The sequence below is a fragment of the Gadus morhua genome, chromosome 5, assembly GCF_902167405.1.
Source record: "Gadus morhua chromosome 5, gadMor3.0, whole genome shotgun sequence".
In the NCBI taxonomy this organism is placed as follows: Eukaryota; Metazoa; Chordata; class Actinopteri; order Gadiformes; family Gadidae; genus Gadus; species Gadus morhua.
In genome coordinates, this window is record NC_044052.1 from 12,574,057 (window position 1) to 12,596,536 (window position 22,480).

Sequence of the window (22,480 nt, forward strand, 5' to 3'; positions counted from 1 at the left end):
CTTTTTCAATAACTTTATTTTGGTAACAATAACCTTGAGGTCGCCATCTCAATATGGCCGGCTCCTTGGAATGCAACTAAACGGTTTTCCTCTTCTTTTTTCCATTGCAACTTCTTTGTTTTCGATAGTCAGTCTGCATCTTGCAAAATAAAATTGTAGAAGTTTCCGTTCTCAATTTTCAATATTTTTCTATCCTTTTGGCATCATGTGAGGCCATAAATCGTTTTGTCATGGTTCTTCCTATTCTTTAATGTTTTTGCTGCTTTTTGCTATTTTGATCTCCTTTTAGACATGCAATTTTTTGTATCAGTAAAATAACAAAAATGATCTCTTCCCTCGTCGACGATTACCCTATGTTTTGGCCATTTATGGCCTACTGATTAAGCATTTTAAGATCGGGTGTAATATGGGGGCCGTCAGACTGGATGACCCCTGGGATACGTTTGAGAAGGGCTGCTGCATGGCTCACCATTGATCTCACAAAGGTGTCCGGAAGTTAACAATTTTTATGGTTAACTGTTATCCATACACCAAACTCATTGAGGTAGAACATCATCACATAACAATACTGATCCATCCGTGGGTTTTACATTTCTGTAATGTTATTACGTAGCGTTGCCCGGACAACCCAATACACGAAGACTGCAGAACAGAGCTGAGAGCTCGATGGGGATGATGTCATGTTTTGAAGTACGCAACCGGTAACATCCGGGGCTCTGGGTCTGCGCGTCCCCGTCAGCTAGCTAGCGGGCTGTCAAGCTGTCAAGTGGAGAGGCTGGGGCTAGCGTTCTGCTTCTCTCTGTTTGGCGACAACAGCTCCGGCCAAAAACTTGATCAGATAACCAGTTAGGCTATACCTTAAATTAACAGCCGAGATAAGTAATGCATCCCTGGCTCACACAGAACAGGGAGTTCCGCACTTTCACACATTACATGCACTGCATCTGAGAGACGTTTGCTAGCTAACTAGCAAGCTAGCTTAGCTAACCCCTCATCTCTTCGGTCAACCCTGTTTGGTATCTGCGACTATCGTTCCTCTGTACTGCCGCAATTTCCGTTGCTTTAACCCGATTGTTCGGATATTTGGTAAGTCATCCACTTGAATGAATGCGTATTTTTTTCGTAATCTTAGTATCGGTATGAAGCCAGCCCTCCTCGGATAGCCTTAGCTAGCACTGAGCTAACCCAGCAGGCCGCGGCTCTCCTTGCCTTTGGACTGAAAGGTGGAGAGGCCTCTTAAAGTTAGCCCGTCGGGGACAAGGGTCAAGGCCTCACAGTGAGTCGGGCTCAGTTTGGTTATGTTCTCAAGGCAGTTATTATCCAAAATAGCATCCGTGGTATTTACAACCAACGCGTAAACCTACTCCGTCGCACGTCCAGTTACTCAACTAGTTTTAATGACCAAAACTCACAATTGTATTTGTTTTTAACTAACCTGACAGTGGATCAGAGATCATGTACGTGTGCTAAACTTAATTGGGTGTTATCTGGTGATGCATTTAGAACGAAAATCGTTATTCTCGATGCAGTATCATGCAAGGGTCAAAGGCCGTCTGCTTTAATAGTTAAGCTAGCAGTCAGTGTTCCAATATGCAGCCAAATATGAACCCAACTCAACTATTTTTAGACTGGAGCAGGGTGGCTGAACTGAGCTCCAAGATGCTAATCTTTTTACCATAAAAGGATGACTGAACTCTTATATATTGTGCTCAATGTATTTCGGGAAATGGCATTATTGCCGATATAATTCTGTAATATAATGACTTAATGTAAGGCAACCTGATTGTAAGCATCACGTGTCAGTTTTGTCTCTTGCTAAAAGTTGTTTATTTCCTGTTTTTAATGTTTATAGGTTACAAAAAGGATATAATGGGGGCATTTTTGGACAAGCCAAAGATGGAAAAGCACAACGCTCACGGTAACGGCAACAGCCTGACCTACGGACTCAGCAGTATGCAGGGGTGGAGGGTGGAAATGGAGGACGCGCACACAGCCGTCGTTGGCCTTGCCAACGGTCTGGATCTGTGGTCCTTCTTTGCCGTTTATGACGGGCATGCCGGCTCCCAGGTGGCCAAGTACTGCTGCGAGCACCTGCTGGAGCACATTACCAGCAACCCAGACTTCCAGAGCGCCCTGGATGAGAACCCCTCTGTAGAGAGTGTGAAAAGCGGCATCCGAACCGGCTTCCTGCAGATCGACGAGCACATGAGGAGCATCTCGGAGAAGAAGAACGGCGTGGACCGCAGCGGCTCGACCGCGGTGGGCGTAATGATATCCCCGGGCCACGTCTACTTCATCAACTGCGGCGACTCTCGGGGGCTCCTCAGTCGGGGGGGAGCGGTGCACTTCTTCACACAGGACCACAAGCCCAGCAACCCCCTGGAGAAGGAGCGCATCCAGAACGCCGGCGGCTCGGTCATGATCCAGCGAGTGAACGGTTCCTTGGCGGTGTCCCGGGCGCTGGGAGACTTCGACTACAAGTGTGTGCACGGGAAGGGTCCGACGGAGCAGCTGGTCTCCCCGGAGCCCGAGGTGTACGCCATAGAGCGGTGCGAGAGCGACGACGAGTTCATTGTGCTGGCGTGCGACGGCATCTGGGACGTCATGGCCAACGAGGAACTTTGCGAGTTCGTCAGATCCCGGCTAGAGGTCACAGACGACCTTGAGAGAGTCTGCAATGAAATAGTTGACACCTGCTTGTACAAGGTATTGTGGACCCCCAACTTAACAAAATGGGGCCTTTTATGAAATCGCACATTCAACTGTCTGAAAAACCTTGAAAAACCATGAATCTTAATTTGCTTCTCCCTCACTATATTTTCTTTTTTTCCAACAGGGAAGTCGGGACAATATGAGTGTGGTTCTGATCTGCTTCCCTGGGGCTCCGAAGGTGTCTCCGGAAGCGGTTAAAAGGGAGATGGACCTGGATAAATACCTGGAGAATAGAGTAGAAGGCAAGTGTTTTTTGTAACCTTGTTAGCTATTAGAAAAAATAATAATCACTATAACTCGGTCCATATTTTGAAAAGCTTAGCCAAAGCTGCATTCAGCTCAGTTCAATTCACCTTTAGCAATGTGGTGTCCTTCTGTGGCTTCATCGGAGGCTGACCTTACCATGTTGGAATAGAGCAGAATGCCAACCGCTCTGCTGAATAGAATAATAGACACTTTCAGACACTTTTCAGGTTGGTTTCCTCCATATTGATTTTACCGTGATTAGTTCAGCCCGTGTTTAAGGGTGATGGTCAGTAATTTGCTCCAATATAAAGAGGACTGCAACAGTTTGCATAGATAGTCATCGCAGACGGCGTCACATGTTGACCCATGAGACTTAACATCACCCCTCTTTTCTGTAATAGGTTGAAACGCAGAGCGCGTGTATAGATTAAACAAACTCTGAATGGATGTCTTGAGTTAAGGTTAATTCTGTCTTTTTGTTTATGTTTCCGTGCAGAGATCATCAAGAAGCAGGGTGAAGAGGGGGTCCCGGACTTGCTGCATGTGATGCGGACGCTGGCGTCGGAGAGCATCCCTAACCTTCCCCCGGGAGGAGAGCTGGCCAGCAAGTAAGTCAACGGTGTCCATCACTAGGGACTCCATCTCACGTGGGAAAGGGGAATGCCGCTGGCTTATTGAGCAGCAGAACATGTATTGCTGTTGATTGTTTTGAGGGTAATTGTATGTCTTCTTTCCAGACGAAGCGTGGTGGAAGCGATGTACATCAAACTGAACCCCTATCGAAGTGATGACACAGTAAGTATCCCAGCACCTCCATGACTCGCTCCCCTGTTGGGAACGTCTGGTTTGACTGCATGCTGTTGATGCGCGGCTTGTACACTTGAGATCCTCGTGGCATGCATTCCTTTTTGTTATTTAGTCTTTTTAGTGATGCTTTTATGGCGGTACAGTAAGGACGGTACTGAAGTGGAGACAAACGGTCCACTAGATGTTCGAGTGTTCAATAGTGCAATATCGTTTTATTCAATTGCTCTACTCATGGTTAAATGAGATAAGGCCAGTACACCTCAATATAAAAGAATGCCACAAATTTGCAGGCACATAATAACAGTTAATTGTGTAAACATGATGCGCAGAGGTAAGGCATTTTCAAGTTCGTGCTGAACAAATGTCATGTCCTTTATACATTTTTCCAAAGAAAATGCGCACTGAGAGGGGTATTTTAATTCATTTTCTTAGAGCTGTTAATTGTGAAAACAAAATGAAGGCCAGAATCTTCTTCATCACAACCCAGAGTAAATAACAATGCTGGTTCTAACAATACAACTTCTGATCAATATGTTTTGGAAAAAAAATGAAATCCGTTCAGAAGCCCACACAAATGATCTCTCGTCCCTCACACACTGCATGTACCGCCTCAACCTTCAGTGGGTCCCTAATGTTACAACACAGTGCCTTTCGCTGCTTATTCTCTATCCCAACGAAAATATGCAAACCAGAAATTCCTCCACTATAATGGCAAAAATACTCTGCATGCAAATATTTGCTTAGCACTGCTGTATACAAGTCACCTTTGTCTCTCTTGTCACAGTATTTTAAATTATATTAAATGTTAGATTTTCTTTAAAAAAAATGGTTTTAGTCAATTGGTAAATTGTTCAGTGATGCAGCATTTGACAGTATCTGCCATTGACGTGTAAGCTTTGTGTGTGTGTATTTGTGTGTGAGTTTAGCTCTTGGGATCAGATCTGTTCAGATCCAAATTGTCTATTGATATCAAGCCCAATATCCGGTTCCTGGTTCTTCTATTGGTTCATACATTTAATCCTTTTGGGAGAACTAATGTTTCTTAGGGTAAAAGGCAGACGTTCATGCATGCATGTATTCTGAAATATGCATGTAATTCTTGGTTTTCCTGCTGAATCTCGAAGCCAACATGGTGCCGAGTAGAGCCTTGTGCTTCGTGCTGGTCGATGAGGTCTTGGGGTCGCCATGCTTACCCTCGCAGACAAACATTCTTTCATGTTCTCTGCAAACTAAAAGTAGAATGAGCAAAACAATTCATAAAATCTTAACTATGATTATGGTTCACATTGATGTTGTGTAGTTGAGAATATTGATTAGATAATTATTAAAATTCCTGATCCTGATCAATTTTAATCATACACCTCCACTCTTTCGCATAATTTGGTTGAGGGCTTGTTTACTGGTCTGAACCAAGCCCAGTAAACGCAGTAAGACATCATTTATGTTAGCTACAAAGAATAACTGTTCTGCATGAAGATGAGCTATTGAGCCGCATTGTTATGAACCAAGATGACTTGGCACTGTAGCCTTCATGGTTAAGTTGGTACCTTATTGTCATGGTGGGCATTGTTTTACCTGAGTACATAGGCAGGGCAATGCCCTGCACTTAGATTTCTTCCTTATAAAGTGTTGAATATGATAGTGAATATTATTGACATCCCAATAATATTCTTTGAAGACATTCAGTTGGCAGCAGCCATTTGTAATCTGAACTGGGTGTAGTATTGGATGACCGGTACAGCCTCTCTGTAGTTTCAGCTTGTAGAATCTGGCTCACCGCATACACAGGTCTTATTCTGAGGTTGATCTGGCCCTCACACACACGTATCTTATTCTGAGGTTGATCTGGCCCTCACATACGCATATTTTATTCTGAGGTTGATCTGGCCCTCACACACGCATATCTTATTCTGAGGTGGATCTGGCCCTCACACACGCATATCTTATTCTGAGATTGATCTGGCCCTCGCTCAAGGGTCGTATCCTGAGAGTAGACGCCATATTGTTTTGTCGACTACCTGCCTGCCCTCCCGCAATGAAGTGGCACAGTACTGCTGGGTCACTGACGGCCTGAAAGGATGAGGCCGTCCGTTCGTGTTTTTAAGGCCTTCTGTGCAAAGCCACCAACATCCATGTAATCCTCCCCAAATCCGTAGCAGCGTATAGCTGAACATAGCAGCTGGTCTGTCTCCCCGTGTCTGGGGAGGTAAACGTCCTGGTACCTGAACTGACTCCACGGGCCTGACCCGCTCGTCTGCCCCGGCCCGGCCACGAGGCCCGGGGCCGTCGTCTCGTCCACCGTGTATGATGTATGTCCCTGATGAAACGTGTTGGTCTCCAATGTGGGATGTGGAGCCAGAGTCTGAAGGTTTTTCCTTCCTTCTCCTTCTCTCTTATCAAGGACTCCGCGTCCACAGACGACATGTGGTAACGCAGCCCTCCCCCCCCCCCCCCCCCCCCTCACCACTAACACAGCATAGTTAAACCACCATCCTGTCCGGGCCCCCCACCCCCCAGCGCTGCTCTGCGGTCGGCGCTCCTCGGAGCGTTTGCTTTCCAAGAAGGGAATTTCATTGGATGGGGAAGAGGAGGAGACGGAGTAGTGTGCACACAAGCCTGAGATTGTGCAGCACCTGTCCACTCTGGAACGGAGCATCCCCACTCTCTCTCCCTCCCATCTCTCCTTCCTTTGTGTTCATCCAACCCAACATCTCCCTCCCCTCAAAGTAATCCAAAACAACTTTGGTCCACCAGGTGTTTTCTTTTACTTTTCAAGTTAATTAATCAGCCTAAGGATATTTTTCTTTCTGTAATTAATTTGATTCACAAATTTTCCTCGTGTGTGTTTGTATATTTCAGTTTTTTTTTGTTGTGAAGTGCAATTGTCCTGTACAAACAGCCTGTATTTAATGCAGCTTGATTTTAAGTTAAAAAATGAAAGAAATTAAAAAGAGAACCTTTTTATGCACTATCTGCCTTTTTTCCTGCTCTTCTGGAGTTCTAACAAATGTCTATTCAGTGAATATTACTGTTGTCCTCCAGCCACTGGCGCTCTGCTCTTGTTTTCTGTTAGTTTTGCTCCTTTAAGAAACGGGTAAATTGTATAGGATGACAGCACAGTAAGCTCTAAACAAACCATTCTAATCACTTATTTTCCTCTGCTTTTTTTTTTGTATTTTTTTTTTTTTTTTTTTTAATGGCAAGTTGTATCTAGCCATTTAAAAAGCCTGGAGTGGATAAAAAACTTTCTTTCTTAGACCGATGAGGAAGGTAATATGGAAACATGTCATTTTCCATATTACCTTGTACAAAGAAGTCTCATTAAGACACCGTTAACAACTTTGTTATGTGTGTGGATTTGTTGTTATGCAAATCTATATAAATTATACATAAACTATGTATGGATAGTTTACTAAACTAACGATACATACCAACAATAACTAACACTCAGTTCACCCTAGTCACATATTATATATATATATATATATATATATATATATATATATATATATATATATATAAAAAAAAATAATAAAAACAGCCAACAAAATAATAATATAATAAAGTTCAACAATGTCATGTGGTGGGTATCAGCCAGCCTGGGCATTGACCGGGTCCATCTCTGTGTCACGTGGATACTCATTCATACTACATTGCCCAACATCACGGTGCCATATGATTGATGCCCTTCAGCGCCAAGTGTCTCCTTCATGAGACTTCTTCAGTTTTGTATGCATAGAATCGTATGTCTTGCTTTTGGTATTGTTTTTTAAATCCAATCATGCCAGTAGTTCAAGCACTGATGTCTCTGGGCAACGTAATCCTCACTCACCTGAATACAGGAGCGTTTTATACTCTTCACTTGAAGGTGACGCATCTTTTTTATTTTGAATTGGTCTTTATGTGCAAGTTTTAACTAACCCAAATTATCAATGCAATAACATCTGCGGTCATAAAGCGCCTTGTTATTCACTATTTAATCGATGCGTTTTCCCAAGCCAGAGCACAAGTTTGCTGCTATAGTCGATCTGATTTGCAGTTATTTTCCCTTTTTAAAACAAATAGTCTCCAACTATACATGTATTTCAATGTATTTCATGAAACTTTGTAATGTTTGAGATTTATCTTTTCTTTTAATTTCTAACTACCTAAAATTGCATTGTTGGAATTGTGTGTATGTAAATATTTTGAATTTCAAGGAATAAATCATGCAGATTGAGATAGGGGTTTATTTTGTACTCTTGTTGAGGAACTGACCTGTTAATCGGTGGTCTAACAGTCCTCACTCAAAGGATTCACACAAATTGAGCAGGAATTTTCAGTCGGAAAATAAGAAATCCTATCAGCCCGGTAACATCCAGCTCTTAGAAGAATTGCTGTCAGGTGTGCTTTCATAGCAGAGTGCCCTATAAAACCATCCCATGCCCCGATTTTGGCATTGCCAACTCTCCATTTAGCTAGTTTAAACAGCTCTAGTTTATCCAAGAGAAGACGTTCATGGGTCTACAAGGGGGGTCTTGCAGTCTGAGACCGCTGAGGAACCGAGAGGGAGATGCTAATCATTCAACTGTTGATTCTGGAAACAAAAGGAAACCCACTGATTAGAGGTCTCTCTGATATGAGAAGGTGTTGTGGAAATTAGTTCGGAGAATCCTAATGGGGCCCTTCTGTTTTTTTTTGACAGACCTAAAGGGAAAAAACATTGATAAGTATGATTCAAAACGGAAAAAGCAGATGTGAGGAAATACTAAGATTTGTCAAAATGTTTTTGCCATCATACTTTTTTTTTTCTATTTTCGTTTGTTCACTCAAGTCATGCATCTGTATGGAAAGCACATATTTGGTGTTTGGTATTGTTGCTTAACCTCACCTGACCCTGTCATGGCATCGTTCCAGAGTGGAAATTCCAAGTCTTTTTTAATGAAATGTTTCATGCAATATCCTGCAGGATTCTTTAAGCAGCATCACATACTTCCTATTCTCTTTGACACCCTTACCTCTCGCTACACCAGCAGATTCAACACACTCTGGCCAACCTGCAGTGCACGCTGGCTCTGGGACTTGGCTTGTTCCTCATATAGTTTAGCCTTCATCCATCTTACCTCAGTACCTAAAGGGAATAATTGGCATTAACGGGGCAAAATGGCGGACATTCAGAAGTCCTATTTGGAATGTAAAAACATTGAGTTCTTGTCACCCCTCTTCCAGCCTCGTGAACAACAGTGATGATCTTAAACATTGACACACTGCTTAACTTCTTATCCGACCGTTGTTGGCTCGAAGAATAAGCAAACACATCAGTAAGGTCCATAGCCAAACCCCATTGGTGCAGGTGATGGTAAGTTGGAAAGTTAGGGACATGGCCACGTTATTTTTCAGGAGCTTTTTCCTAAGCTTATTCCAATTCCGAGGATATGGTGCTGTCCTTTTTAAGTTGGATTTTAGTGTTTGGCTGTTTTTTTAATTTATCCCTCTCTAGTGATTTAATCCTAATATTAGTTTTCTAGCTCTAAATTATTTAGGGAGCGCTCACTGAGTGCGCTACAGATTGATGTGTGAAGATATTGGAGTCTCATGGTAAAGGAAAACGTAGATTAACTTGCTTATAAGGCTGGCCCGTTGGAGTTGGATTGATGTTTATGTACAGTATTTGACGGAAGTGGGCGTTGATGAAAGAAAATATATGTCCACTGTAAATTATAACTTATTTTGGTAACTAGCAGAAACCTATTGCCCATGGCCTTTTTAGGACAATGTTTTCCTCCCCCGATCTCCGAAACTCTCCCGTAGTCACTTCAGCAACCTGTTTACCTGTGTAATATTTATGTAGGTGAGAGATCTAGAATTGTATCAAAGTTCAGGGTTCTAAAAGTGTACGATGTGAGGTAGTAGATCAACGATGACAATGGTCATATGCACTGATCGTCTGTATAACCGGCTTTGAAACAGAAACGACGTCGCTCACAGGGTTACCTTCGCTCGACTGGAACTTGTGTATATTCTTGTACAGAGGTCTACCTGACCCAAGATCAAGAGATTTGCTTAATGCTTGCGCCCTTGTGTACATATCAACGTACTTTGGTTGTGGCATTACCTGTCTGACCCTTAGCAGCCATGACTGTGTGTGTGTGTGTGTGCGTCCCCCCTGCCCCCCCTCCCCCCCGTAGGTGGGACTTGAGCCCCACTACTATCTCTCTTCAGCTCATTAATAAGCTCACCGATTTGCCTTACCCAATTTTAATGTCACCCCCCCCCCCCCCTTCCCGAGTACTTAATCAGTCCAACACTATGAGATGGGATGTGGTCCGCAGTACTGCTGGAAGCTCACTACCGCCTCCATGTTGGAGGACTTGGTGCTGACCGCGTCGTGTGGGCAGTCACACGGGACACCTCTCCCAACTCGCTGGTTTGTCTTTGTTTTCGTCCTCTTGGGAGTCTTGACCCTGAACGTTTTATTTTATTATTTTTTGTCGGGACTCTTGAAGATGTCATACTTAAAATACAAATTCACGTGTCTAATAATCTGTAACCCTGTAAGCATTCAAATGTGCATACATGCATTCATGTCTGCTATATTTATGATCAAAAAAGCTTTAGAGTGATGTAGATAAGTATTGTCGATGTTGATTCAAGCGCTTCTCAGAGGCCTCTGTGGGTGATTTTACAAAGTTTAATAATTGTATATTTTGTATCATGGTCTAGCTCCACAGGAATGGCAGAAAAAATGTAAAAACGTAAAAAAAAGCTTTGTTACAGAACTAAACTGTATGATTTGTGTTGTTGATTGAACAAATTGCATTCCTTGCTTGTGAATTGATGCTTTCTCTCCCTGAATTGCCTCTCTTTATTTTCCTCTTTAATTTTTTAGCCTCTGAAGTTTGAATAAAATTTCTAGTTTGCAGAATGTATCACTAAATAAATGGGTCGTTACCTTTTACCTCCGAGTTCATCTCTTCTGGTGTGTTGGCTGTATTTTATAAATGGATGAAACGGCTCTGTTTTTAAATCGTGTTGGAACAATGATGTGCACAAGGCGCAGTTTGTTTCTAACATTGAATGGTACACTAGAGTTAATTTTGGGAGAAGAATTCTAGCCTGCTCCATTAGCACAGACTGAGACTCATAACGGAATGAGGGATTCTCTGTGGTCCTTCAAATGTTGCTGAATCGGCTTTTGAGGGAATGGGATGATTTGGGTTTGAGCGGTATTACAAAAGCTTCAACCTTAACCTGTATCATGTTGCAGTGCATACTGTCCCCCTGTGCAGAAATGGTAAACAAAGGCGTTGCTCTGACTTGAGTCAAACGTACGGGCACACTGTGTCTCCATAGAAACCCAACGGAGGCCAAGATGCGCTGCCTTAATGGGTCTTGCTGCTCTGCCTTCTCACAGTAGATTGACGTTGGCATCAGTGTTGAAGTGCAGTGGGAGGAAGGTGTCTGTTATTCACACCAGGGCCTGTAGTGCTTCTCTGAACTCGTGACCTTGTCTCGGTCGGTGAGACAGTGGCTTGGCGGTCGGCAGGCCTGTGAACCGTGGGGGGGGGGGGGGGGGGGGGGGCTCGACCCAGCGTAGCGCCGTAGACCTGTCTGGCTGTCAGACTGTGGTTCCCCTGTGCAGGCATGTCGACCAGAGGCTGCTTCAGGCAGCCGGCGGCAACCGGGCCTATGAGCTGTTGGAGGGATTACCTTTAATGTCAACAGGATGTCGTGGGCCGTGTGAGAAGGTCAAATGCCAAGCGGCACTCAGTGGCGAGCAGGGGGAGCTGGGGTTGTTGTGGCTGTCGTCGGGGGTCAGCTGGAGGGTCCCCTTGGGGGTCACCTGGGATGTAACCTAGAGGGCCGTGTAGACAGGTGTGCGCGTCCCACACGCTTTTGAAGCCGTTTGTTTTAATCGCCACCCCTAATATTAAAAACATAACACATTTCTTTTTTAGCTTGGTGTGATTTTTGACACGCAAACATTACTTTTTGATTCATGATTTCCTTCTTTAGAAATACAACTTTACACAGTTTATATTTTTTCCTTATTTTTTTAAATGGAATTTTCTTTTGAACATCGTTATATTTGTCCCTTTAATTGCCCTTTAGTTTATTTTTTAATTGAACTGTGGCTAGATTATGATAGTAGGACATCTAGTCACAGGCAATTATTCAGTCACCCAGCTAAGCCAGAGGGGGGCAGTGTTATTTACTGTGCCAATTAAGAGTCGCCACAAACAAGCATCGACTGAGTTCTCATTATTGAACATTTCGTCCTGTTCCTATAATTCAAAGTGATCATTGGCTAAATAATCAATCGTTTTCAAATTGCGGTTTCAATCGAATTATAGTTCTGGAAAAATCTCTACTATGGCAAATTAGGAGTTTACGCTTATTTACAGCCCCAAAATTTTTACATTTTCAGACATTAATGATTAATTTAGCAAATATTACAGTAAAATGGTTCATGACAGTGTTTTATAAAATAAAAACACTGTAAAATAAAAAAATAAATGAAAATGCATCGATACGTACTCAACGTTGTGAGCGGCCTTCTGTTTAACTCTGCCCCCTCTGTTGCTGTGGTAACCTTTTTTATTGTCACTTTTCCCACAACGTCCTTGTCGATATTTCGTCTTAAGTACGTTGGAGTCTGTTGTTATGTTCAAACCGCCCGGGCACACGCATTGCGTCCTGACACTGGCCTTTTGATGCTGGGGAGCACAGTGGCCGCCGAGCTATACAATATGCAATGCATTAGATCCTCGGCCACCTGTGTCTCCTAATGATTCATATTGTCCCTAGTCTCCCCCCCCATCAACGATAGGCCCCGTCGACGCAGAGTAGGCCGTCATCTGCCTGCCATTGTTGGGTTCATGTCATGCTCTGTTTCTCGTGCTGGAGAGCCGGTGGAGCGGGAGTAACGCTGCCACGCAGACCCCCACACCGTGGAGGGGGTGGGGGGCTTCCAGGCCGAGGTCAGCGAGCACTGGGGAGGGCTAATGCGCTCCAGCATCCTCCTCCATTCTTTTTCAGGTGGGTGGTGGGGGGGTGGGGTTAGGAGGACGTTTGAACGACGACGGGTGAGGTACTCAAACGAAGCGGATGTGCGGTCAAAATATGTTCTGCCGCACATGGATCAGAGGATTCCCCGGCCCCAGAGTGCCGTTTTCGAAACAGTGCCTTGAAGGCTTTGATTCAGGATCACCAACCGCCCCCCTCCCCCCAAATTAATTGTTATATTTTTTATATTAATATCATGTATGATGCATACGAATCCCAGATAACGGTAAACACACACAGTAAAGACATCTCTTGACTGACATCTCCCAGTACGTGACTCCCTTCTGCCTCGCTCTAATGCGATGAACATCCCCCTCAACGCCTCCCCCCCGCCCCCGTCCCCCTAACGCCCCCCTCCCCCGGTCTCCATTGCACTCTCCATTTCCTCCCTCTCACATCGCGCTGGTCGCCCGAGGTCAGTTTGCCACGGAGAACGTACGCTCTTCTCACGCGGCTGAGGTGATTCAATAATTGGTGTGTACAAACAACCTTATCGGCTAAAAAGGAGGACATCTCCCGCCCCATCCCCAACCCCGCCCTGTCCCCCCTACTCCCACACTGGAAGCATAGATGACCGCAGCGCCCCTCCCCCACTGGCATGAGGTGGGTTACACAATCCCCGGCCCTGGGAAACCCCAGGCCGGGTCGTTACCCTGAATTAGACTGAATTAGGCCACCAAAACGAGGCGGCCCCGTTAACCCCCAGAACCACTCATTAGCGCCGGCGCCTCGCTGTGGGCCCGTACCAGGGCGTTCTCTCACTGCCGCCGAGAACGCCTAATCGCCTGTCGTCCCCCTCCGACCCCCCCTCCATCCCGGAGGGATGACGGTCCAACCGGGCGGGGTTCAGCTGCTGGACAGGTAGATCCGGGACCTTAGGCTCAGTTATGGTTCCACGTCGACGCAACGCAATGACCACGCAGACGCTTCGATGCAGTCGTGAACCTGTTATGGTTTTGCGTCAGGAGGCCCCCGTCAGGCCCTTGCGGTGGACGCGAGGAGGGTCTGCAAGGACGTAATTGGTCCGTAAGCCTAAAGTTTGACTACTCTCGTTAATATGGACCGATCAGCTCTGAGTCCGCATCGTGTCTCTTCTTTTCCACCTGGCGGGTGGAACACTGTAACATTGTGTGGAGCTAATTTCTTGTATGCTTCAAATGGAGTACAGTTTGAGATTGAACACTTCCTGCCCTGGTAACTGAAACCGTGGCTTCCCACTCATGATGACAACATTTGAAGTTAAACGTTTTCTTTGCGATGCGTCTGGAGCTGTTCTTCCCTTGACCTCATGAGGCATGCTGTCGGGTCCACGTTGTGCTTGTCTGACCCTCCGCCCCGATCGTCCACCTGCATCTCGCTGTCCCCCTGCATCATCCTCCTCATCGTCATGGATACAACATCACAGTTGTTTCATTCATGATCTCCATCATGTCTCGGTCCTCGTGCACGACCTCCGTTAGCATGCCGCCATTGTGTGACCTTTGACCCCTCCAGACTGCATGCTTCCACTGTGGTTGCCCTTTGACCCCTCATACATCTCTCTCTACCCTTGCTCTCTCTCCTCCTCAGGACATCCTCTTCTTCAGGGGTTTCAGCTAAAACGGGGGCTTGTCATTGGATGCCAGCCTTGGCATTTGCATATTGTCATCACACTCATCCCGGCTCAGTATTGGTCACCCCCAGCTGTCAATTTCCATCTTCGTCCATTCGTCTTTTAACCGTTCACCTCGACGCCATGCCGTGTAAGATCAATTAAGATGGAATGTCTCCCGTCTGTCCATTCTTCACCTCATTGAATTGATCCTTTATGTACAGTCAGTCCACTCACGCAGTGATGGTGATAATGGTACAGGTATCATCACATGTTTGCTAGTCCTAGTTTATCTTGGTCATGCAGTCACCACCCAGTTAATCCAAGCGTACGTGTTGGTGCTGCACAGTTGCTCTCTACAACTATAAGTGGGTATCTGTACCCCCTGTATGAGATGAAGTACATTGTTGTAAATGACTGATGGTTCTAACGACCACATCTCTGATGCATTCGCGGGACATTCTGTTTGAAGAGGAGTTAAATGGTACTGTAGGCATGTTGCTGGATGGCTTACACCAGCCATCAGTGTTATTTAGCAGCATAATTCAAAAATGTTATGAGATACAGGACTTAGAAAAAGTCCAACTTCAGAAAGCATTTCCCTTCAAATCCTTTATCTGTAGAAGTGAGATGTCTTTTTTTCTGCTGTGTTTTTATCTGTAGAAGAAGTGAGCTGTGTTTCTACTGAGTGTGGAGTGAAGTAATAGAAAGTGCATGAACTGAAAGTATTTGGGTTCTTTATATTGCTGCGTTTCTGAGGGTGAAGGTTTTGGGATCACCAAATTGAGACACTTTACATTTCTCAGTTTGTGGTCTTACATGGTCATATTTCACAATAATTCTCCACTTTAGGCCTAAAAGAAAATCTGCCTGAATAAACAGAATGCCAATTTTTGTGAATTTACAACCTTCGCGATTTTTTCCCCGCTATTTCCTTGTTTGCTGTCATTCCCCGGCTACTCGGATGTGCCCTTTACCTTGCGCTCTGACACAGTATAGTCCTGGATTGAAAGGACAAAGTGGCATCAACATCACAGAGCGGTGAAGGCTCAGACATCTCTCTTCTGCCTGTGCTGAGCTGAATATCCACTGTGTGCATCTATGACGGACAAAGGGCTCCATATCCACAGGTTATGTATACGACATGCTACTGTATGCAGATATGGCCATTCTGAAAATATTTCCAATCGTATCCCATTCTGAATGGATTCTCGAGAATGGAGACCTTAAAGCTTGGCCGTTCAAGGATTGCAGCGCTCTTTTCACTACGTTTGGCTCAATTGGAGCCACGCATTTCCATTTCCATTGACATTGACTATTTGCAATGCATTTATTATTATTCTGACCTTGCCACCAAGGCTTGGTTGCGATAATAGACCATGGTAAACACTGGTGCTAATCTATGCCGCTCGCTCGGAGCCTGCCCACACATCTCACTGTATCAGCTTCATCCGACGCAGCTTAGGGTTACCTCATTGTACACCTCAAAATGTGTCTCTTTTGTTTCTCCCACATTTAAGTACTTTACTTTCAGCTATGACTTCCCGATGAATGTAAAGGGCGAATCTCTTTCAGTTGATCATTCCCAGTGAAGAGATTCATGGTGTTTGCTGTGCAACCTGAGTTTGTTCAACATCTTCCCACTGGGTACCATGAATAAAGAAACCGTTAACAGTTGATCCACCAGTGTATTCTGTTTGTGTTGAAATGAATCCATTCTACAAGTGTTTCCTCCACTTCCTTCCCTGGACCCTGAAGCGGATCTGTTATCTAGTGAAGTAGCCGCTGTAGAAGTTCTACTGGCGATAATACTGTAAATCGACATGTCAACGTGTACTACTTTCTCTTTTGTAATGTTTTCACTTGATCTGCTCAACATGTACCCAGTTCTGAAGCATTCACAAAATCCTCATCATCCATCCTAATAACACCCTTAAGAACCTATCAACCTATCAATGTTTACAACATGTTGTTCAAGTAACCCATGATTAAAAATATGTTTGCGTTTTAGCATGATTTTAGTTGTAGGGAGTTGTAGTTTTAGTTTTAGGGACTAATAAACTGAGGATTAAAAAGATCCAACCATAAAATCCTAACAATAATATTCAATTGTCTTCACCAGTGAAAAGGCAACAGCTGAGCATTGTTGTTATATCTTAAAAGCCTTCTATCTAGGGAAAGGACTGAGACGCCAGGCAATAACCCCTGGCAGTAAGCAATCTGCAATTCTTTTGGAAAGCGTTTACTCCCTTTTATGTTAGTGAATTGTTTAAATTGTTTTTCCCAGAACATTGACGGAACTGTGTTATTAAGGTTTCTATGAACAGTAGGCCCGATTCTTTTTTCTCCACCTTATTGCCTGAGGGAATATCGCACACATCTCCGACACAAACGGCAATTTGAAAGCAATTGAAAGTCATTTTAGGGCCCAACAATGGTAAATCCACAGCTCCAAGACAATGAGGTGTTGTTGTGCAGCCGTGTTGTTATTATACAGAGCAAACCAACAGGCTTGTTTGTCACCAACAACAAGCTTTGCAGTTTGAATTATAACAGCTATAGTCAATTATACAGACATCAGCTTCAAGCTGAAAATGAATACTTTTTTGGCACGATTTCCTTTACAGTGGAGAAAGATAATGCACATTTTTTAAGGAGGAACTATTTTAAAGATATTATGAGTGGCTGGGTGCCCGGATGTTACACGGGCAGCAAGGCCGTTTAATAGAGCATAAGATAATGTGTGTAGCAGCGGATTAAGCAGTCTCATCAGGCGATGCAGAGAAAGGTTCACTTGATATGCTGAGGGATTCTACACACATCTCCCCTGGTAAGCTTTATTCCAAGTATAGATTCCCAAAAATAGCCCACCTTTGTGCTCTACACAAAATACAAAATATATATATAATACAGGATACATACACAGGAATTCAATACAGAACTATGGGAAAGAAAAGCATTTTCACTTTGAGTCATTTTTCTCTGCTGCATCCCGAGGGGTACTGAGCAGAACGCTCTTCACAGAACAGAACGCTCTTCACAGAACAGAACGCTCTTCACAGAACAGAACGCTCTTCACAGAACAGAACGCTCTTCACAGAACAGAACGCTCTGCACAGAACAGAACGCCGGGCACTGAACAGAACGCCGGGCACTGAACAGAACGCTCTGCACAGAACAGAACGCTCTGCACAGAACAGAACGCTCTGCACAGAACAGAACGCTCTGCACAGAACAGATCGCTCTGCACTGAACAGAACGCCGGGCACTGAACAGATCGCTCTGCACTGAACAGAACGCTCTGCACTGAACAGAACGCTCTGCACTGAACAGAACGCTCTGCACTGAACAGAACGCTCTGCACTGAACAGAACGCTCTGCACAGAACAGAGCACTGACCCGCTCCACAGTGGATGGAGGGACATTGTAACGTTGACCTTGTGCAAACCGGCCCCTGGAGGACAGGGGACAAAGGGCCGCCGCGACAGGGCCCCGGCGGTGTCATCATACATATTCCCTTGAATATTAATCTGGTTGTTCTGATAAAGGGGTGCGTTCAACAGGTTTCCCTGGTCGCTACGGTGAACACCAACACATGAGTTTCCAGATAAAACAGGTAAGTAGAAGTAGTATTCCCATTGAGGGTGAATGGTGAGCTGTGTGTGTTTCTGGGTGCGCTGCGTATGAGGAGTGTGGCCGGAGTCCCACACCATTAGTCCTCCCCACTCATGCAACATCCTCCATTTTCATTCCTTTCTCCCTCTCAAGGCCCACTCTGATTCCGCTGCCCCCCCCCCCCCCCACCCCCACCCCCTACCCGAATACAGGAAATCCCGTTTTCACTGACATCGTTTTTCTTCTTCTTACTGTTACATGAAAAGAGCGTTTCTATTGCCGTTTCCAATCTTTAATAGCAGTTTACTTGTTACTTCCTCGCCAGTTATTCAAAGACATGCCACTACCCCCGGCCTTGCAGGTGTGGGAGGGATTTTCTTTTAGGTTTGCAGGCGACTGTGAGCGAGAACAAAAGTGGTCACTATTCAGCCTCGAAGGGGCAACTTCCTGCCAGCCGCCCAGTGAAGGAAGGAGCACAGAGAAGCCACCATTAAGAGCAGCAAGTTGTGGAGCATAAAGGAACGTGGTGTAGGAATATAGAAAGCCTGTGTTATCCTTTCTCTGGGTCGTTCTACTGTAATGAGCAGGCGATATTCACCCTGGAATCTCGTAGGCATGAAAGGTCTAGACGGTCTGCACTAAAAATGGTTTGCATTCAAACAGAATTTTTTAATTTCGGTAGGATTAAGGGGATATGTTTCAACCAAAAATGTGACAGAGCTCAAGGGAACTGAAATCTTTTTCATTAAGAAAAGGCAGGAGGCTGACATGAGAAACAATATAATATTTCTTTGACCTTGGCTTCGTTGCCCTAATTGAGTAATTCTTAATTTCGTCATGTGATATTTTACCTAAAGGCTTACCTTAGATATGGGCGTGGATCTGGATGCCCTTTGGAGGTTTCCGGAACCTGAAAAGGTATTTTATCAAGAGCAGCCTTGGTATTTTAGTTGTCTAGGTTTGTAAGATGTCGTAGCCTAATGGAAGACAAAGGAAGCACTAGCCTACTTTTAACAAGCCGGTGCGGAGAAACCGTCTTTCTTTCGGACTATTTCGGACTAGATGATAGGATGACAAAACAACTTCAAGAGGGAATTTAAAACCAAAGAATTTGTCCAGTCAACAAGTGTGTCTTAAAGTTCGTACAGACTAGGCCCTGTATTGATCGATGGATATACCTTCTGATATAATGTGTCAATCTGTTTGTGTTGATGTTTTCATTGCACGTGAAGCTAGTTTTTATCTCGGCCATTTCTCATAAATCGGACGGTAGGACATCCCGTTAAACGGTCTATTTATTTACAATAATCAAGGCATATGTAATAGGCCTCCATTCAAACAGATATTCAGTTTCCCCCCGCAATTCAGCTTAATGTGACAGTAGGGGACCACTGCTCTTGTAAAGTCCATTCATGAGTCTAGAACATTGCCTCCTCGAGTATCTTTAGCCCACATTGTATGTCAAAAGAAGCCCACAGAAAATAGGTCGTGGGTGGTCCCACTCTCAGGACACTCCGAGGTTCTTGATTTACTGCTCCCGGTTCAACTGCTGCCAATTAACGGGAAAACTCCCCGAAAGGAGACCGCCAGAGACCGCCGGAGAGGCCTGAGGAGGTCTACATCTCCCCCCCCCCCCCCCCCCCCCCCCCCCCCCCCGGTTTATTAAAATATATCGGAGCTTGAATCGACATCCAGGTAGGATTATAAATATTAAGACCTACATACCCCCTGCTGTGGGCTGTTAGGGATTTAAATCCACGGCTGGTCTGTGGCGTTCACCCAGTAGACCTATTCACGCTTTGTCGTATTCCAGTCAGTGGTTAATTCAAATTGTTTGCCATTCTATTGCATCGTCCTTAAAAAAAGATACAAATAGGTCTAAAAATAATGCTGATAACAATCTAAAAATAGCTTTTGACAAAATACGCAGTCCTAAAGTAGCGTTATAATACAGCCTATTGCACTGCAGACGACTATATATGCAAATAAATAACGTGTTCAATTCTTGCGGTGGTGTTTTTTTATTTGCTGTAAAAGATTAAGTAAAATTTAATTATCTGTATTAAACCCAAACATCGGAACTTAGTGGACTGCTCTGTAGACCACCGTCTGTTTTTTACATTGCATGGACTCATATATTGATTAATTTATATATTAATAATTTATATATAGCCATCATTTGAACATACTTAATTTATATCTAGCGATGAGATTGATAGATTAAGACTATTTATAAGTACATATATTTATAAGGATATGTTAAATACAGCTAGCTGCTCAGAGTTTTTGTATTCTTATTATCTTGCTTCGGTCGTGTAGGCCTCATTCTTTAACTATCCTGTGTTTTATTGTCATTACTGTTGCCGCCACGACACCTGAATCTCCCCCCGGGGATTATAAAGGTTTATTTCTGATCTTAGACGAATAGATGGGAAGTTATGGCCTAGTTAGATATAATATAGATATAATATATAGTAGTTCGATATAATATATAATCAATGATGGATAGATGATGGACAGGCCCAATAATGGTCTACTCAACTTTAATTGGCTTATGGATGCATCCTGGCCATGGCCTCTTCTCGTATTCATGCTGTTATGAACATATTGTGGGTCTACCCCACTCATGCCATGACCCTTTTCTCATATGTATGGCCTTCGACACAGTGGGTCGATACAGAGTAAGCCTTTAACTTCTTCAATTGCTCAAAACCTGCTAGTGGAAAATCCATAACTGACTGTCTTGTCAACCTAAAGATTCATAATAAGACATATTTATAAAAGCACGTGAAGAGCTTTTTTATGTTTCTGGACATGCATCAACAGACTGCTTCTTCTTTGAGCCAATAATAATTTTATCAGAACTATCTTAGTCGTGCTACCACAGTTAATAAACTATCGATCACAGGGGTTGGTGTTTCCAGTTGGTAGAGTTGCACTGCTTCTCTTCCTGGTACCTTAACGAGGCCCTAATTGTTTTCGAACCCTTGACCAAATGAAAGTGAAACCGTCTGAAGTAACGGGGTTCCGTGCTGCTGGGCGGAGCTGACCTCCTGGGGGAGGGGTCATAGGTGCAGTGACACCAACCTCGCTCAAGACATAATCTGTGTAATTGGTGTCAGGGGCGGGGGGCACAGGGGGAACGTCTCCCACCCACAGACGGTTCCACTCACTTGTTGACACTTTCACAAAACAAATGAAATGCTGCAGGGCCTGTTGAACCCTTCAGCCGCTCAAGTGCGACAGAACCCACTGACTTTTAGCCAATTATGGACCACGGTTGACCCTAGCTCTTTCTGTTTTCCACCTGTTCTCTTCTCAAGCAGCTCAGTGATTTAGAAGAGCGAGAGCAACCAGCAGCACATCAACTTTGCGTTGGATTAAGAGGCCTACAGCTGCTTGGGAAGAGGGGTATCTCTAGTCCTGCCCCCAACTGTTTGTTCTCAGCGTGAAGCTCTGTGTCAATGGGTCAAAGGCCGATGCAATTTGTACACACGGGTAACCCTGCTATTGGGTGAACTAAAGTTGCAACGTGTGTCATTTCAACTTGCTCGCAGCTTAAAATAACCTGGACATATCTGTTGTCAATGCTGATGTGGTTTCCATAATGTTTATCAATGTTTAATGTTATAAATTATACAAATAAAAATTGATGGCCAGCCCATACTTCTCTCGCGGTTTACAATAATCGTACTATTGACACTTTGAAACCCCGCCCACTCACCCTCAACCCAGCCCACTTAACCTAAACCCCTCCCACTCACCCTCAACCCAGCCCACTTAACCTAAACCCCTCCCACTCACGCCACCCAGCCAGCCCCGCTACGCTGGTCCACGTCACCCAGCTGCACGGCAAGTGGGAGTGGACACAACTCTGTTATCGAGATTTACAAAGCAGGGTGGGATATCACACGTCGTTACTTAAAGTTATGTTTTTGTGTGGAATAGTTAAATAACCCCCGTGGCTCTGAGGCGGTGCGTGGAGACCAGGGGGGCAGCCCTTGCCCTGGAGGGGGGGCGGAGCGGCGGCAGACGCGCTCGTGAGTGTGCGCACAATGAAAGCCATGAAGATGTGTGTTTCCTGCGAGGTGAAGCCTAAAGGGGAGTCAGCGAGTCCGCCCCCAGCCTGAATGGCACATACAGAGGAACCTGAACGCCAGCGGGCAGAGGTCAGCCATGCCTGCATCACGGGGATCACCTTCCTCCCTCACCTGTGACTCCACATGGCCTCGCTCGCTTTCAGAAGCCACAGCTTTAGGAGGACGAAAACTGGGGGCGCGTCCTAAACCAATTAAATCGCTGAATAGCTATCCATATAAAGCGAGGGGGATGGGGAGAGGAACCTTGAGGAATTCAAAAACACATTAGCTTCTAACAAGTCATTTGTTACATCAAATACACATGGATGTAAAATTGCTGACCCCTTTGAGCAGGAAAATATAGTATTTTCCTTAAGATTCAAAC

At 44.6% G+C, this 22,480-nt stretch overlaps 1 protein-coding gene across 5 annotated transcripts; it reads left to right on the plus strand.

Moving 5' to 3' along the window:
• The first annotated feature begins 714 nt into the window (after positions 1-714).
• On the plus strand, positions 715-16,080 carry ppm1aa (protein phosphatase, Mg2+/Mn2+ dependent, 1Aa). Of its 5 annotated transcripts, none has more exons than XM_030356726.1 (6): positions 715-1,086; positions 1,853-2,706; positions 2,837-2,954; positions 3,455-3,566; positions 3,696-3,753; positions 14,380-16,080. In XM_030356726.1, exons 2-6 carry the CDS (start codon positions 1,870-1,872, stop codon positions 14,407-14,409), a joined length of 1,155 nt encoding a protein of 384 aa, XP_030212586.1. In that variant the 5' UTR covers positions 715-1,086; positions 1,853-1,869; the 3' UTR covers positions 14,410-16,080. The 5 variants fall into 5 exon arrangements, with proteins under 5 accessions (XP_030212586.1, XP_030212585.1, XP_030212587.1 ...); XM_030356725.1 differs by lacking the exon at positions 14,380-16,080 and adding an exon at positions 6,167-10,702; XM_030356727.1 differs by lacking the exon at positions 14,380-16,080 and adding an exon at positions 6,241-10,702.
• Positions 16,081-22,480: the final 6,400 nt, after the last annotated feature.

What these genes read in the sequence shown, in the direction of transcription:
- ppm1aa (XM_030356724.1), top strand. Translation starts at nt 1,870, where the DNA reads ATGGGGGCATTTTTGGACAAGCCAAAGATGGAAAAGCACAACGCTCAC. An exon ending in TTGACACCTGCTTGTACAAG is followed by an intron (nt 2,707 to 2,836) that starts GTATTGTGGACC and finishes TTTTTCCAACAG; the next exon opens with GGAAGTCGGGACAATATGAG. An exon ending in GGAGGAGAGCTGGCCAGCAA is followed by an intron (nt 3,567 to 3,695) that starts GTAAGTCAACGG and finishes TCTTCTTTCCAG; the next exon opens with ACGAAGCGTGGTGGAAGCGA.